Source organism: Dermacentor albipictus, chromosome 5 (genome assembly GCF_038994185.2).
Source record: "Dermacentor albipictus isolate Rhodes 1998 colony chromosome 5, USDA_Dalb.pri_finalv2, whole genome shotgun sequence".
Classification (NCBI taxonomy): Eukaryota; Metazoa; Arthropoda; class Arachnida; order Ixodida; family Ixodidae; genus Dermacentor; species Dermacentor albipictus.
This window is the reverse complement of record NC_091825.1, coordinates 121,898,846-121,915,358: the sequence shown is the minus strand read 5'-3', so window position 1 is coordinate 121,915,358 and position 16,513 is coordinate 121,898,846. Positions and strand designations below refer to the sequence as shown.

Genomic DNA, 16,513 nt, shown 5'->3' with positions numbered 1-16,513 from the left:
TCGGATATTATATTGCGCCACCGCCGTTGAGAGCATAGAAATTCTATGGTTGAGCGTTGCAGTGGCGTTATCGAAAAGTTTGCCTGGTTCTCTACTGCTACAAGCCAAGCTAACGTATGCATCTCGTGATGACAACGATGCTTAAGTGTAAAAGCCGCTGGGCATAGTAAAGAGCGCTAGCGCAAAAAAATACTTTGGCAGCTCACTCGGTCGCACCAAAACGACAAGATCTAAGAGCTTCAAACTTTTGTGTTAATTAGACGAATTCACTGCCAAGTTAAATACGGTTGATGTATCTGTTGATAAGTACTTCAGCCATTCGAGCAGGAAAATAAAGCGAAAACTAGCCCTCGACCGCCGAGATACTGCTGACCGGCTTCATTTGTCCCGCCATATACTAAAAATAAGATTTTGCCGTCTTCCACATGGAAACGGCAAATGTATGCTTGACATTTAACGCTAACACCACATTTAATCATGCATTTAACGTGAGCAAGCGAGGCCGCACAGTTCACTCTCGATGCCAGTCTCCTCGCGAGGATAGCAGGCACGACAGTCCCAAGAACGAGGGAACCTCTTGCAGTCTTTTATTAACTACTCTAATGTGCTGATAAAAATTTAGTATTGTACACTCAGCAAATAGACTGTCATCAAAAAAGAACTCATTTCTTACTCTGTCAGAAAAACGCTTTTCGTTGACCTTACAGACTTGCCTGCAGAAAACTAATAGCGCAGCCACTGGAATACAATGAACTTCCTGATCATAGCAAGATAGCCATGACTTTCATTTAAAGTGAACAGCCAAATGAACCAAGTGCAAGCTGTTGGCAAAGTGCCAAATTAAAATGACCACTCCAGATTGCATTTTGTCAGTGTTCTGTAGTTCCAGCACTGACTTGCTTTCTTGAAAGCTCAGTAGTCTCCAAGTGCTCTGGAAACATTAGGTGCGACGCATGGTCGGGAGCTATGCAGTCTCTCTCAAAGACAAGCTGATATAAACATAAAGCCAAATTGTGAAGGATGCACTTTGTTGTCGTCATCACATTCACGCACTGCCGAGTTTCTTCTTAAAGGAGAAGTATATTTTATGGCGAAAGAGAAACCACACCACCAGATAATAAATACAATACACTTTAATCTTCACGACATGCCACTTGTGCCATAGTAGGCAGGACAGAAATTCAGATATACGTACAAACACATAAAAATGCCAAACAAGTTCAGAAGAAAGTGGGGGGAGAGGAGTAAGGGGGCTTCTGTGTAGACTTGTGGCTGCCTATCACTGCTTTGACACATGAAACCGCAATAGGCCGTGCAAAAAGGAAGAAAAAAAGAAAAACGGAAAAGGCAATGAAACTACAAGGTATATATAAGCTGAGGTTGCAAGAAGCAGACACTGAAAGTACCACATTTCTCACTGTCATTTATGCTAAAAACCCAGCAACGGACAGCAGTGCTTGACGGAAACAAGATCAGTATAGTGACATATCACAAGCATTTTCTTTAAACGGCTTAATGGAGCACCAACATGATCAACAGTGCTGCTTTGGAACCATGTGGGAGGTCCGCAAATTTAGTGATGCACAATGAACGAATGAGTGCACACATAGATCCCCAAAAAAGAATCAACAACGGTGAAAGGTTCCTCGTTTCCATCATGACCAGTAACAAACTTCGATATGGTCAGCCATGGCACCCCACTTTCATTCTGCCGTCAGTGACAGGCGATTCGCTGAAGCTAGGTAACACATCATTCTCGCACAGTCCTATCGAAAGCAGATAGAGGCCTGCTTTCCACAGTGGTCGCCTGTTTTCATATTTAGGGCAGCCTCGCGTCTAGTGAGGATAGAACGCATAAACCCATTCGATGGGTTTTTGGGTGACGGAGGGAGGCAGCGCTTTCCAACAGCCCCATGCGACCAGCGAGATTAGGGAGGCCTTGATGCTGAACTTGAGCATCTTGGACGGTAGTGAAGGTTCCGGAATTCTGCAAGGAATTCAATATGACATGGAAACATTACTATCAATGTACGGAAATGCAAACACAAAATGCAAACATCTTCAGGAGGGTACGCGACAACTCACTCTTGTTCCTAGGGATTTTTGTGCAAAATGCGTCAACATTAATACAAGTGCCAGCTACGAGTGCTAGCTGCCACCAACATCAACTTTCCCACAGAGCTTTTTGGGAAAAAACTTTTCGCATTACATTTGGAGCATGGTTTTGAATATAACACAAGGTCCTCAGTAAGGCAAAAAAGTCTGTAAAAAAAATGACCTCGCGCTGTACTGAGTGTCCAAAAAGCAACCACGCAGTGAGAAAATAAACCAAAATACGATGACAATTGTGAGTGACATTCCAGTTTTATGTGCGATATGAGAGCACAAGACCCGTAGTTAGTCTGGTAACGTCTGTTTCATGCACTCAAAGGACACATGTCTGAGAACAATCCTCACACACTGCAGGAGCTACAGAGCACCATTAACCAGAACACTGCACAGATAACTCCAGCAACCCCCCACTGGGTGTGTAACATGTCCAGCGTCGTGTGCAGACAAGTCTTCAAGCCAGTGGTAGACACTGTCAACATTTCCTGTAGCGATTGCTACACTGCGGTAAGAAAACTTCAAATCTTAAGACCCCCATTTCGACGGCATGGTTAATTTTTGGACACCCAGTATTCATGCAAATACTTTATGCAAATACTCCCTTGTTAACTGGCAGTGATGTGATGCAATGAACACAACAAGGCGACTATACGGTCATCCAGTTGCTTTTAATATTTATTGCTTGAGCAGTCACTTTATCGACTATTTATGTTAAAGGGGCCCTGAACAACCCCACGGGCTTGATGAAATGACATAGCCCACGGGTAGCATACACTGCTGTGAACATCTCAACAAAGTTTTGCTGTCGTTTTACATGGAGCTCGCAAGCGGATCGCAAAGTCACCTTTCCATCAAACAATCTCTTTTCAACAGAAGGCCCTGTTCCCACTCTCTTCTGGACGCTTTATTTCATCATTCCCTTTGATGGCTGCTATTGGCCTATAGCTGACATCAAGCTGCAGTCAGCGACAAAGCGTAGATACCGCGGCCGCCACCACAAGTCCACTGGCTGAACTGAGGAAACATGGCTGAGGACAGCCGTGTTTGGCTTGTATTTAACACATCATAAGCACCAAAGGTGGAAGTTGTGGTGTCTACGTTAACACCAAAAATGAAATTTTAACTGTGCACCACCGTGACATTTAGAAGGCGGAGTGTTGTGGGCACGCCTCACTGTGATGTAACCTTCACAGTGCAAGGCATTGAAGAAGGAATGGGAGCACAGTGGAGGCTGTGTTTGATTGCCAATGACTACACATCTGCTAAATGCATTGAAGCACTTTTTGTGGCAAAGTATTTCCGAAATAGCCTATTTTCACTTCAAACGCCTTTCTCCATTTTGATAAAACGTGGTTCAGGGCCCCTTTAAACATTCCAAAGTAACACAGGAGCTATGAGAGACGTCACAGTAAAAGACTTGGAATAATTTTTTATTACTGGTACACCTTACATTTCTTAATGTCTATTGAGAGCTCAGTACATGAGCACTTTTCGCATTCAGCCATCACTGACATGCGGCTGCCGCAATCGGGAATCAATCCCGCGACATGATCTGATGTAAAACACCACAGACACTGAGCAACGGCAGTGGATGTACACCACTTCATTAACACCACATTCTATTACAGTTTAACCTTGTTATAACGAAGTCACATTTGAGAAAAAAAAATGCCTTTGTTATATTTGACGTTCGTTATAAGCATATATTCGCTACACAGTGATATTGGCAGAAAACACTGAAAGGGGCCCTGAAACAATTTCATAGCTAACCACAGAATGGCTTCACTATTAAAGTACAGTAGAATCTCGATAAACGGAAATCGGTTAAACGGAATCAACGCTTAAACGGAACAAACGCCTCGCAGTTGGTTGGTTTTGTATTAAGGCAATGTAAAAAAAATCCCGTTAATCGGAACTCGAATTTTCAGACCACCGTATAAACGGAACCGAAAATAGACTCGAAACCGCAACTTGACGTTCACGCAGAGCCCCATTGCGGTACGCATCACTGTCTCCCATTCAAAGAAAACGTGCCATTCAAAGAAAACGGTTGCAAGAGCTCAAACAAGCAAACATAAAGTCCTTTTTCACAAGCCAATAAATCGCAGTTCCCACTGATTTCCGCGGAATAAGTGGACTATTGAGAGTTCTTTAAAATTTTAGTAGCGCTCTGAAAAAAAGTGCATTGCTTACCGCTTTTGTGCAATAAAGTTTGTGCCCATAGCGTACCGTCCTCTTTAATACCTAGATTTTGCATCTGAAATCCGCTTCAGTGGAGACTGTCAATTGCGCGCACGCCTGCCTCGTCGGGACCAAGCAGTCTGGAACGGATTGCGAAATCCTGAACCTTCTCTCTCTAAACGAAACTCCTGATAAACGGAACATATTTTCCCGGTCCCTTGAGGTTCCGTTTAACGAGATTCTACTGTATACCGTCCAAGAAATCTAATGCCTCAAAACATTTTTCAGATCTTTCAAGTACAAGTGGAGTTATCGCACCGTAACTGGCTTTCTCTCTCTTCATCTCCATTAGTGCACTGGAAGTTACACAGCGGAGAAGCCAAGAGGGCGTAGTCACGGACAAAGTTTAGTGTTGCAGCGGTGAAAGGAATCATCGGGCATCTGCAGTAGACTATGCTAAGCAGAACACCGCTGCCATCTCCCGAGGTCACGTGCAGCAGATTCAGATATGCCCAGCGCAATTATATTTCAGTCTTTTTTCAGTCTTTTTGAGATTGCAGACTGCACATTTAATTTATTTATTATGTTTCTATGTTTATGTTTATTATGTTTTATGCTTATTATTTCTTTTATTTAATTATGTATTACTGAGGATGTTCTTGTGATAACGAAATCAGCCAATAGCGCTGTTCGGCCAGCTGCTTTTGATCAGCTTTCGATGATGACGTGGCAAATGTGAGAGCAAGTGTCTGTTCACTGCTTTTGACGTCAGACTGTACGTTTCCTGCAGCATACAGTGCAATAATATTTGGCTCACATGTTTGCAGGAGCCTCATAAACATATTGGCAACGTTTCTTTACTACGTTCAAAAAGTGTTTGAGGGGCTGCTTTACAATTTACTTTGATACACACTCGAACCTCATTATACAGAAGTTGAAGGGGGAGCCAAAATTACTCTGTTATATCCACTACTTTGTTATATCCGTTATTGCCATTTAATTCAATACATGCCGAATGGGGTGCACAATTCTAAGGATGGAAGTTGAAATATGCTGACCAGTTAGAGCAGCGATCCAAAGGCACAGCAAATGAGAGAGAGAGAGAGCTCACCTCATAATGGGAGGAATATCAACATCAGACACCTTGTCCCAGTTCTCCACAATGCCAGGAACATGGCCAATGCCCACAACACCAACCACAACTGTTGGCTGCTCACCTGCACACCCAATTAACCAACAATTTATTGAACAGAATGAAGAGTAACTGGATGCAAGGCATGTACGTACGCATACATGCACACACATGCACGCACACACATGCGCACACACACATGCAAACACATATATAATGCGCATATTTTAGTGGGCATAACGAAAGCCTTCTTCAGTGCGATCCCTTAAAAACAAAAGATTCAACTAAAAAACCATGCAGCTTAATGGACTAAAACTGTACAGTGGGCAATGAGGGGCATTGTATGGAAGGCTCCAGATTATTTTGACTGTCTGAGGTTCTTCAACGTGTACCGAAAGCAGGGTGCACAAGCATTTTTCCATTCCACCCCTGTCGTCATTCAGCTGCCGTGGGTGGGATTTGAACCCGCGGCCATACGATAAGCAGCGGAACACCATAGCCGCTAAGCCACCACGGTGGCTAGAACTAAAACAAAACAATGCGTGCAACAATGCTAGCATCTTTATATAAGCAGGCCCACATGTCGCTGCCACAACGCAAAGCTCTAGATGCACTTTTGTACGCCGTCATTGCCCTTCTCAGTGTTGTTCTCTGTTAAAACACAATCCTGCTTCACGGCAATGCTATTCGTATTGCTGTGAAACACACAACGCATTTCAACACGAACACTTCATGGTAATGCCAAAGTCACTGCCGTGAAGGAACTGTGCGATAGAAGTAACTATCCACTTAGGCAAACGTGAATTTGAAGGAAACACTGTACTCACCAGAAGGGTTGTTCATGCAAGGCATGGGGCTGGCAGCGAGTCGTAGGGAGTACGCCAGGAAGATGTCCCGTTCCCGCACGAACACTTTGCTTAGAGCTGGGAATTCGCCCGTCATCTCAGCCAGCATTTCCTCCAGCAAGTCCTGCTTCTTGCAGCGCTCCACCTCCTCCTTGCTGCATGCAAACAAGAACGTGACCATGTCAGAAGCACGGCTCTCCTTTCTTAGAACTTGTTTCTTCCACGAATACAAAATAAAAAACAAGGAGAAATCGGGCAATAGATTGCAATGTCTGGCTGAGGTATGGTTGTGTAGACACTCTGTTCCGTTTATAATCAAATTCATACCCATGTCACCAAGCAAAAGCAACTAACATCTACCTTTTCCCTACATATGGATAAGAAACCAATAGAGGAGCAGAGCTTGTAACCTCCTTACACAGAAATGCTCAGAACACTTTTGCTCATTAGATTGTGTGACACACATAAAAGACTACGGACTCATGATTAGACATTCAAGGGAAAAGTTTATTAAAATTAAAATAGACAACTAAAGTTATCAGCTATCGTTGAAAGCATAGTTGAAAGCATTCACTACACCGAAAGACGATGTCTATTTTGAACCAAGTAATAACACAAGAAGAGAGTGGGATGTGAGAGTTTCACACTTCAAAACAAAATATTCAGACAAATTTGCTTGCCTGATTGGATCCTTGGCTGTGATCATGTGCCATGCTAAGCGCAGCTTTTGCCAGACGCTCAGTGCAGCCAAGGCCCTCTGAAGTGTGATCTGCAGTGGACGATCTCCAAGGTGGATCAGGCAGCCTTTCACTTTCTCTGCCTAATGATTGCAATGACCAAAAGAAGGAGGAGACAGCATAAGATGCAGTGCATTTAGTAGCTTCACGTGCACAGCATCCCTTCCGCATTACATCCACCACTTCTCAACGAACAAAAACTGCAAGGTTATATCTGAATTAAAGTTTATGGAGCTTAACGTCCCAAAGCAACTTGCAAGCAGTGACAGACACTGTAAGTAGTGAAAGGCAGTGGATGTATTTTGACCACATGGGGTCCTTTAACGTGCACCCAAAGGTACATGAGTGTACTTGCATTCCACCTCAAATGGAATGCGGCCGCGGCGACCAGGAATCGGACTCGCAACTTGCGCTGAGTAGGAGAATACCATAGCTGCTGAGCTTCCACAGTGGGCAAGGTTATGTCTGCTATGAGGATCACGGACGTTAAAACTTGAATTTACACTATATATTTTCAGTCATAATTATGTCTGGTGTTCATATTGCACAGCCATGTAAAACCATAATGCTTGGCAGTAGGTTGAACAGCAAATATCAACAATGAACACACCCTGAAACTATAGAACAGCCAAGCAGCAGCTTTACTGTCTTTTACACTGCTTGGCTTGCAAGTGAGAGCCTCAGTTTCACGGGATTAAGATTTTGGGCAGAAGCAAAGAGAACATTGCACGCAAACTCTTGCAGGTTTTCCACATACGAAAAAAGAAGCACAGATGGCATCAACAACACATCTGTCTGCCTATTGTGTGTGAAAGCCTAGTAACATCCCTAAGGTAAAGCTGTTCTCCCTGCCTTGGTCAAAAGAAGGCATAACCTCCTAGACCTGCCAGCCGAGTTTTAGCTTATTATAATGGGTAATGGGCATTTGAAAGTGAGATTAGGTTTTTGAATTTCTTTTTCTTTGTCATACTGAACTTTACGCATGTGCATTATTCTGTATGCTTTTCCTGCTTGGCTGTGGAACTTCAATAAAACAGTTGTGAGTGAAGTGTCCGTGGTGTACAGTCCTCTGTTCTTGGTGTTAGTTTTAAGTGCACTACTTCAACAAGTACCAATGAATTCGCTCAAGAAGAACCCACTATGACAACCTTAAACTCAGCTAGAAAGTCTAGGAGGTTGTGCCTTCTTTTGACCAAGGCAGAGAGAACAGCATTACTGTAGGAATGTCACTCGGCTCCTGCACACACTGGGCGAGAGCTACAAGCTCACAAGTCACAGTGCAACTAAGCTCACCTCTTGCACTGCTCTACGAAACTCTCCCCCCGGTGCCATCCCCAGTTGTCGCGTAAGGTGCGCCGACATGCTGAGCAAGAGGATGTACATGATGCCCTGGACGAGGCCGTTCTAAGAGAAGAAGAAGACGAAAACAAAAGTGTTGAACAAGCACCAATCGCAGACGGAAAAAGTTGCATTTTCACCCAAAGTTCGAAGCAGCGACAGCAACAGGTGGTTCATTCACTCTGCTTTGTGAAGTAACAGCTGAAAAAATGAAGACAGAGACACGTAGCACAGCACGAATATCCTGCTCAGAACCACCACAGCTTTTTCTTTCTTCACTTTCCTATCTTGCACTTAACATCAGTAGCTTTAATTACATTCCTTTCCCTTGTGCCTGGTTTATCAGGATATCAAAGACTGCACTGTAAGATATTGCTTGCCCTTTATGCTTGGACTCTGTCAACCTCTTGGCAGCATAGCTGGTAAGAACATTAATTTTTAGAAGGGAAGGTCCCAGGTTCGAAATTGGTTCTTCCTGAAATTGTACGAGTGTAAATCAAAAAGTAAAGACAAATTTCACATATTTATTTCCACACAAGAAGAAGGCCTACACATATCACTTTTTCCATATATGCCCCCTGCAAGGTAATGCACTTTCCGAATCGTGAAATCAACTTCTGTATCCCGTCCGCAAAGAAGAAGCGACGAGTTTAAGGAAATGCGCATACTGCACAATAATATCAGGCCTCATAGAGCAAGGGCAACAATAGACAAGGCACACTGGCTTGGCTTTGAGTTGCTTCTCCATCCTCATTACAGCCTTGATCTGGTGCCATTGAATTACCACATTTTTGGTCCTTTGAAGGAGGTATGGCATGGTCATCAGTTCAGGTCAGATGACGAGGTCTAGCAAGCAGCGCAGATGAGGCCTTGTGAGCAATCAAACACCTTTTTCGTGCACAAGATACAGAAGCTCATTGCACGATACCAAAAGTGATACAACAGTGATACGTGTAGTTCTTCCTGTGTGGAAATACAGATAGCAATGTGAAAATTGCGTTTAGTTTTTAATAAGCGCATATATATATATATATATATATATATATATATATATATATATATATATATATATATGAAAAATGAAAAAAAAATATATGCTTTATTTATGGTCTTCTCAACATGATGATAATCCTTACTAGGAAGATACCGCAGCTGCATCCTATGCTGACAATGTAGGATGAAGATAACAGGGTGAAGGAAATAACAAACTATACAAATATGAACAAACCAGACTAAAGGTCAATGCCAAATATCTACTTCCTATTTAGAAAGTGAAAATAGCATAAAAAAGTCCGAAATCTCACACCAGGTGAAGTGAAAAGCTTACAAGCTGCTATACAATAGGGTAGTGGCTAGACTCTTGAAAGAAAATAAAAATCTCTAGCATATTAACGAGATAAGCATTTCGCTTACAATGAAGCATTCCAAAAACACCAATGAAATGAACTAATCGAAACCCAAATGCACAATAATATGTCAAAGCACTACATAACTCCTCCAACTAATCAGACACCAACCTGCTTGATTGTCGTCATCATTTTCTCCATGTTCATGCTCTGCGACTCTTTGAGAATAACCTCCTCATCGAAGGACAATATGTTTAGCCGACTCTTGCAGAGTTCTATCAAAACAACATCCGGCTGAGTTTCTTGGATTGTCTGGAAGCAAAAAGCACATGCATGAAACCAGAAAAAAAAAAAAATTCATGCCTTGCAAAGCGCTTCTTTTTTTACAAAATATTGAACAATATCATCAGCAGTTATAGAAAGCAACTGCTATTTCCAGCTGAATGTATTCAAAGCTTTCACACTTACACTGGACTGCATAGGCAAGCCTTCCATGTAGAGCAAAAGTCACATTCTATATTTATTTGATTGATTCATAGTGTTTAACATCCCAAACAACACTAGGGATACCGAAGACACCATATCAGAGGGCTCAGAATTAATTCTGCCCACCTGCAATTCTTTAACATATACTTTAATCTAAATAGATTAGTGTATTTGCATTTTGCCGCCATTGGAACGTGGACATTGTGAGCGGGAACCGAACCCACAACCTCACGATCAGCAGTAAAACACCATAGCCACTGAGCCACCCATGGTGAGCATTCCCTTCTCAGTTATAGACGACACTCTACCCCTGCAGGCTACAGCTGACATGAAACTGCCACGTAATCAACTGCTCTGTCCAGAGAAATTTGATTATTATCTTCATTAAAGCATGCCTAACATTTGATAAACCGCTCAGACAATTCAATATTCTAAATTGTTTAAACAAGATGCGCAATTTCAGGCAGCTTGCAATGCTTTCAATGCAACTTCTTTATTTATGCCATACAGCACAAAAAAAGATTAGATTGACCAGCTTAATGCGATCTAGACTCGACATAAACCTACCTTCGCCACATCTTCTTGGCTCTCGAGACTGAAGTGTGCAGTCCCCACCAGGTAGACCACAGAGCCTTCCTGCGTCTTCAATACAGTTACCGTTTCAGGAAGCTCAGGGTTCTCTTTGCGAACCCTCTTCACAGCCATCGGCATTCCGTGCTTGGCGTCGCCACTAATGTTTCTTAGCTCCAAGCCTTCGCCGACGCCTTCCGATTCTGTATCAGATTGCACATCTTCTGTTTGGGCAAAACAAAGGATTCGTGACTCAACAAATAGAAGTAGTGTAATGTACGCTGCCACATTATGGAAATAAGCGGTTATGATTGCTATCACTACTGATGTGTTACCATTTAAATTCAAGTGTGCGATATTTTTCTATTTGTCCTTAGCCTAATGATATATAACTAAATGACGAGTTTTCAGTTTAGCCCGAAATAAACAACAATTTGCTTGGTTCAATCATTGTTATGTCCCAACACCACAAAGGCATTAATTGGCCGTTTGCCCCAAGGCAAACACCCGCCTGTTCATCAGTGCCTATCCAGACGTCAACACAGCGTGGATATCAACTCTTGATGGGTCCTAAAAAAGGCCACCACCCCACCGTTACCTGGCAGCCTGAGCTAAGCGTGAAAGGGGAGGGAGGTCCCATCCAATGCTACCAAACAATGAAGGCGACCTTGGAGTCGCAGTTAATTAGACGTTTGCCACGATGCAAACCACCACCTATCCAGGGGTCAACGCAGCATGGGCACCGATTCTAGATGGGTCCACAAAAGGCCCCCAAAACCACCATTACCTAACAGCCTGAACTAAGGATGAAAAAGAAGAGGGGGGGGGGGGGGAGGTGGCCTTCACTGCTACTAAACGACGCCGACCCTGGATTTGCAGGTTGCGATCCTGCCGCATATCCATACCATCGGGCTGCGGAGTGTTGCGAGCATGGGCGCAGTATCGCAACGGAGTCGATGACTGTGGTTTGCTGCTGGACAGTCTTCAGATTCCCTAATCGACTTGCCCAGGGATAACGACGGTATTAAGAGGAAGCTTTAGCTCGGGCCCAACTCCGACGTGGCCTATTCAAATGCATGTAAAACGCAATGACGCTTTTTTGAGATAACCCCTGGACTGATCTTAATGAAATTTGTTGCATTTGAGAGAGAAAGTTAAATTCTGGTGACTGTTGGAAACGGATTTTCTATTCAGCGCCTGAATTTTGTTGAAAGAGTTTTCAAAAATTTGAAAGTTAAAAAAGAATTGAAGCGCGAAGTTTACAAATTAATAAGCCACCATCAAGAACAGATATCGCGATTCTGTAAACGGCCTCCATTAGATCATTCAAAGCAGACAAATTCAGTATGTCAATTTATATATTACATGAATATTTTACGTAGTGTACAAGGGTTCTGCAAAAGCTGTATTTCCGTATTACTAAATTTTTTTAGATTCATGTGCAACCTATCAATTTTGCCCACTTTGGATGTACTATCAGATACAATCCACATAATTGTGATATCATTTTTTCTTACTCAGATATAGTTGTAAACTTGATAGTTTCGTTTTCTGAACATTCTGTATTTTTGCCAATTTTTAACAAAAAATTGATGATATAAATAAAAAATCCGCAACCAACAGTCACTAAATTTTAAGTTTTTCTTTTAAATGCAACAAACCTAGTAAAATTTGGTGCAGTGGTTGCCGAGAAAAACTAATTCTCCTTTTACACTTATTTAGATAGGAGCACCCGAGCTAAAGCTACCTCTTGAAAGCAGAGACTTTAAGAGCAGGACAACAGAGGGTCCCAATGTGAACACGGACGTTTAACTGTCTCCTGCATAGAGTGGGCTTCTGTCACTGGAGCCGTGTAACTAAGCTAATAAACCTTTCTTCCTTCATTTCCTACAACCTGACGTAGCAACCGATGGGCTTGGTGGATGCCACGCCCTGAACGCCACCCTAAGCCGCAACACCATGGACAATTCAAGAAGGAACCGACTGTGCTACTCTTGTGCTGAAACCCAGCTATGATGCAGGCACCACCGCCACCTTTTCAAGATATGGGAGGTCATAATGGCTTGCAGAACGCTGTGGCGTTCCTAGGAAGTTCTCACACAACCTCTGAAAATGACGACTTTGACAAAAGCAATAATTCATAACAGGCACAATTTCTGAAATTGCTCATCATTGGGCACATTAGTAAAGAAACGTCAAAACAATGCAGTGTGCTGTGGTGTCGTGTCTCTATCCTTTCGTGCCCTCACCCTAAACACTATAATGTTTTATATAGTCCTCAAAACGTCGCAAAGTGTAGCTGCAACATTCACTAGCAGGTGCAGAATAGGCTTTCTGCACCAAAGTGAAGCATGCATAGCCTATACACAGCTTATGCATTCTTTCCGACTCATGTGACGTATTCCTAAGAAGTGGGAGTCGTACCCGTCTCCCTTGAAAGGAAGCTGTCCTCCTCAGAGTCGCCATCAGCAGTCTCCTCGCCAATGTCACCTTCATCAGCAGTGGAGAAGTGCTCTGGTGACGAAACAGCTTTGGACTGGTCTCCCTCGCCGTTGGCTGTGAGAAGGGACAAGCTCTTCTCCGAGTCAGATGCGTCCTGGCGCTTCACGGGGCTGCCGTTCACGGAGCCAAGCACATTGCCTTCCACGTTCGAGTTTCCGTTGCCGTCACCGGTGAGCGAGACACTCGTAAGCGTCTTCAGGGCTCCTGTGGCTGGCCCATTGACTTTGGCATCGCCCGTTGCCTTGTCAATGGGTGCCGATAGGCTTGCAGCTGAAACAGGATATAGCAGCAGAACGATGTGGAGCTTCAAGCAGTAAAGGTTTCAAGACTCTGTGAAGCTACAGGAAACGGGAAAGAAAGCACTAATTTCCTTGTAACAATGGGTGCAGTGCAGAAGACAAGGACAAGAGAATGAAACACAAACAGGCCCGTCTCTTGTCCTTGTGTTGCACATAGTGCAGACCTCCCTCCAAATCAATATTAACAATTTGCCCTAGCCTCTACTCTATTGCTTTGGTCTGCAAATGACATATTTGACACGAGAATGGTGTGTTCTGTTCTATAGTTCGTAAGAACTGCACAGGCGGCTGTGCTGGGTGCCTTCTTTATCAACTACAGCAAGAAGCATGTAAGCTTCAGCGTTCAGCCAGCCAGAGTACAGAAAATTATTGAGGGCACACAGCAGAAGCACTAAAGGACACTGTCATAAGCATATGCAACGAGTTGAAGCTGTAACTCCACCAGTGCAGTTAGGGCCAAGTGATGTTGCCATACGCTGATCACAGACCTGTGACGTGGCAGCAGACTTCCTGTCATTTGTAGGACACAATGCGCAGGCACGTTTCCTATAAAAGTGCCTTTAATATAGATCACAGTAAAATAAGAAATTCAAGAAATATTGCGAAATAAGTTTTCATAACAAACCACAACTCTACTCTCATAGCACAAGTTTTGCTACAGCACTGTATTTCAACCCTTTCAGCCCAAACAATAGCAGCAAGAGTTTATTCTCAACAGGGGTAATCGGGAACAAATTTACACCTGCTCTGCTCCTTCAACGCCACATAAAAGGCTATAACAGACAACCTAGGGGCCGCCTGAACAGAGGCAACCCACACTGGCATCAAGCATCAGCATAGAAATGAAGCTTTTGTTGATTCATTCATTCTAATACTGCTTCCAACCATTAGAATCATTCACATTACAATATATCCAGTAAAAGAGCTAAACAATATCTTCATGGTGTCTGCAATGGGCAGTGCCTTGATTAGGTGCATGCTACAATGAACAAGATGTTGTGTCCATATGAGAGCCAAGTATAAATAACCACTTCTGGCTAAACGACTGGATTATTCATCCTCAAATTTCGAACAAATGAGGATTGTCTAGATGCATTTGTTTTACACCACATTTGAATGAAGCACTTGCGTATCTTGTCCTGACTGAATACAAAGTACATAGAATCTGTGACAATACGAGACAAAAAATGTAGATTTTTCTCATTGGAAGGAATGCTGCCACTGTCATAGGAAGGCTAAACACCAATTGTGGAGGAGACAGAATACACGGTAGATTTGCGCTCCTGGTAGAGCCCGTTAAGAAAATGTACATTTCTGCCTGGCACTGCTGCACGCTTCTGATGAATTCCATATGAATGGGCAAGCACTGTTGTCAAAAATGAAAAAAAATGAACGAAATATGCCCCTAAACGTGACCTACACATGATATTTGGGTTCAAATGAGCAAACGATTTAACTATTAGAACCATTCATACCTGGCCCCTTTGTCAAAGCAACATTCAATATAGATATGATGCAAACCTACAAGGCTAAATGGTGAAGTCGCACATACAGCTTTTGTTGCTTGTACCCATTTTTGTTGTGTGAACCTGGTTTATGTACCAAAACAGCATTTATAAAGTGAAAGATCATTACACCTTAAGGTGATACGACAATTACTGCAGTGCCAGAGATGACGAAAGTAATTACCAGAACTAGATCACCAGTGCTTTGTGTGGTCATGCCATTATTCAGCATTACTGTACAACGTTGGCAATATATTACCCATGAAACTAGTTTCGCTAGTCTAGTTGAAACTAAACTGCCACGAACGCTCTTTTAATTTTCTTCCGTGTCCTGAACGTCTGTACAAATTGGACAAGTTTAAAACCGATACGAAGAAGTCACCTATGTGCGCTTCGGAAACAAGCAAAATAATAATAAAACGAACCTAAACCATACGACGCTGCTTTCGGTAGCGGAAACGTTTGCTCGGTTCCTTGAGCAAATAAGATTCGCGCTGACAGGCCGGCAGTACAGCCGTGCCCTTTTGCAATCGCCGAGTTAAAACACTGTTAATCCCACATTTAGAACACCGGTGCAGAAAGGGGCCCAGCCTCATTGCGATAGACGGCCATCAACGCATTTCTTTCTCAAAGCCACTTGTGCGATCAATCAGCCAGCATTCAGACTACAAAGGCCATCGTCTTCAGTGGCAAACGATCTCTCTGCGCCAGCATTTTAGCGCCAGGAGCATATGGCAATGGTTGCAGCGCACTTCAATCAACTCGGACGATAATAAAGTCACACGTGGCTGACGTTCACAGCGCTGATCAAACCGCAAAGCGCGGATCAAATTGCATTGCGCAGCTCATTTCAAACAGCCAGCACGCAGGCACGCTCGACATCATGCACACCGGCAGGCTGTAATGACGTGTAGTGTACAACATAAATGAGATTAGATGCGCACACCAACACAAACCAAAAGCTCGTCCTTCTTAAAATATTTCTTGCTTCTGTCAGACTTTACCTCTTACAAAATGTAAGACTAACACAAGTCCTTAGTGTGTCCTGTCGTCTCTGAACATCGAATGATGCTCCAACGCTAAAGTGACTAAACATTAGACAAACAATTGTCGCACTTCTCACCTCCCGCTGCCGTCGAGTCACCCATGTTTTTTCGCATTGAAATATGTAGAGTCGGCCGCTAAGTGGCCAGCCGCAGTTGCTCAAGGAACAAAAAACTACATTTAAAAAATCGACAAAAGGAAAGTTACACATACTTTCTAGTAACTGCCAAACAATATCTGCGACATAAAGCGCCACATTTTACTAAGACGTATTCATATAAAACAAAAAAAAAATGTGCCGTGTTGTTTTAGTTACTCGATTTCGGTTTCGGTATCTTCTCTGCGAGCTGGCGACATAGAGAAATAGCGATTTCGAAGATAAAATGACAGGGAGGTTAATGTTCACGAGTTCGCTCATA

The 16,513-nt window shown here is 43.1% G+C and overlaps 1 protein-coding gene across 2 annotated transcripts; it reads right to left on the bottom strand.

The window, feature by feature from the left end:
- Positions 1-1,115: 1,115 nt before the first annotated feature.
- Positions 1,116-16,330, bottom strand: LOC135911630 (traB domain-containing protein). 2 transcript variants are annotated; one of them, XM_065443965.1, is made up of 9 exons: positions 16,174-16,330; positions 13,169-13,516; positions 10,742-10,968; positions 9,860-10,000; positions 8,298-8,408; positions 6,948-7,087; positions 6,250-6,422; positions 5,402-5,507; positions 1,116-1,987 (listed from the first exon to the last, which is right to left on the bottom strand). In XM_065443965.1, exons 1-9 carry the CDS (start codon positions 16,208-16,210, stop codon positions 1,837-1,839), a joined length of 1,434 nt encoding a protein of 477 aa, XP_065300037.1. In that variant the 5' UTR covers positions 16,211-16,330; the 3' UTR covers positions 1,116-1,836. The 2 variants fall into 2 exon arrangements, with proteins under 2 accessions (XP_065300037.1, XP_065300038.1); XM_065443966.1 differs by lacking the exon at positions 16,174-16,330 and adding an exon at positions 13,988-14,033.
- Positions 16,331-16,513: the final 183 nt, after the last annotated feature.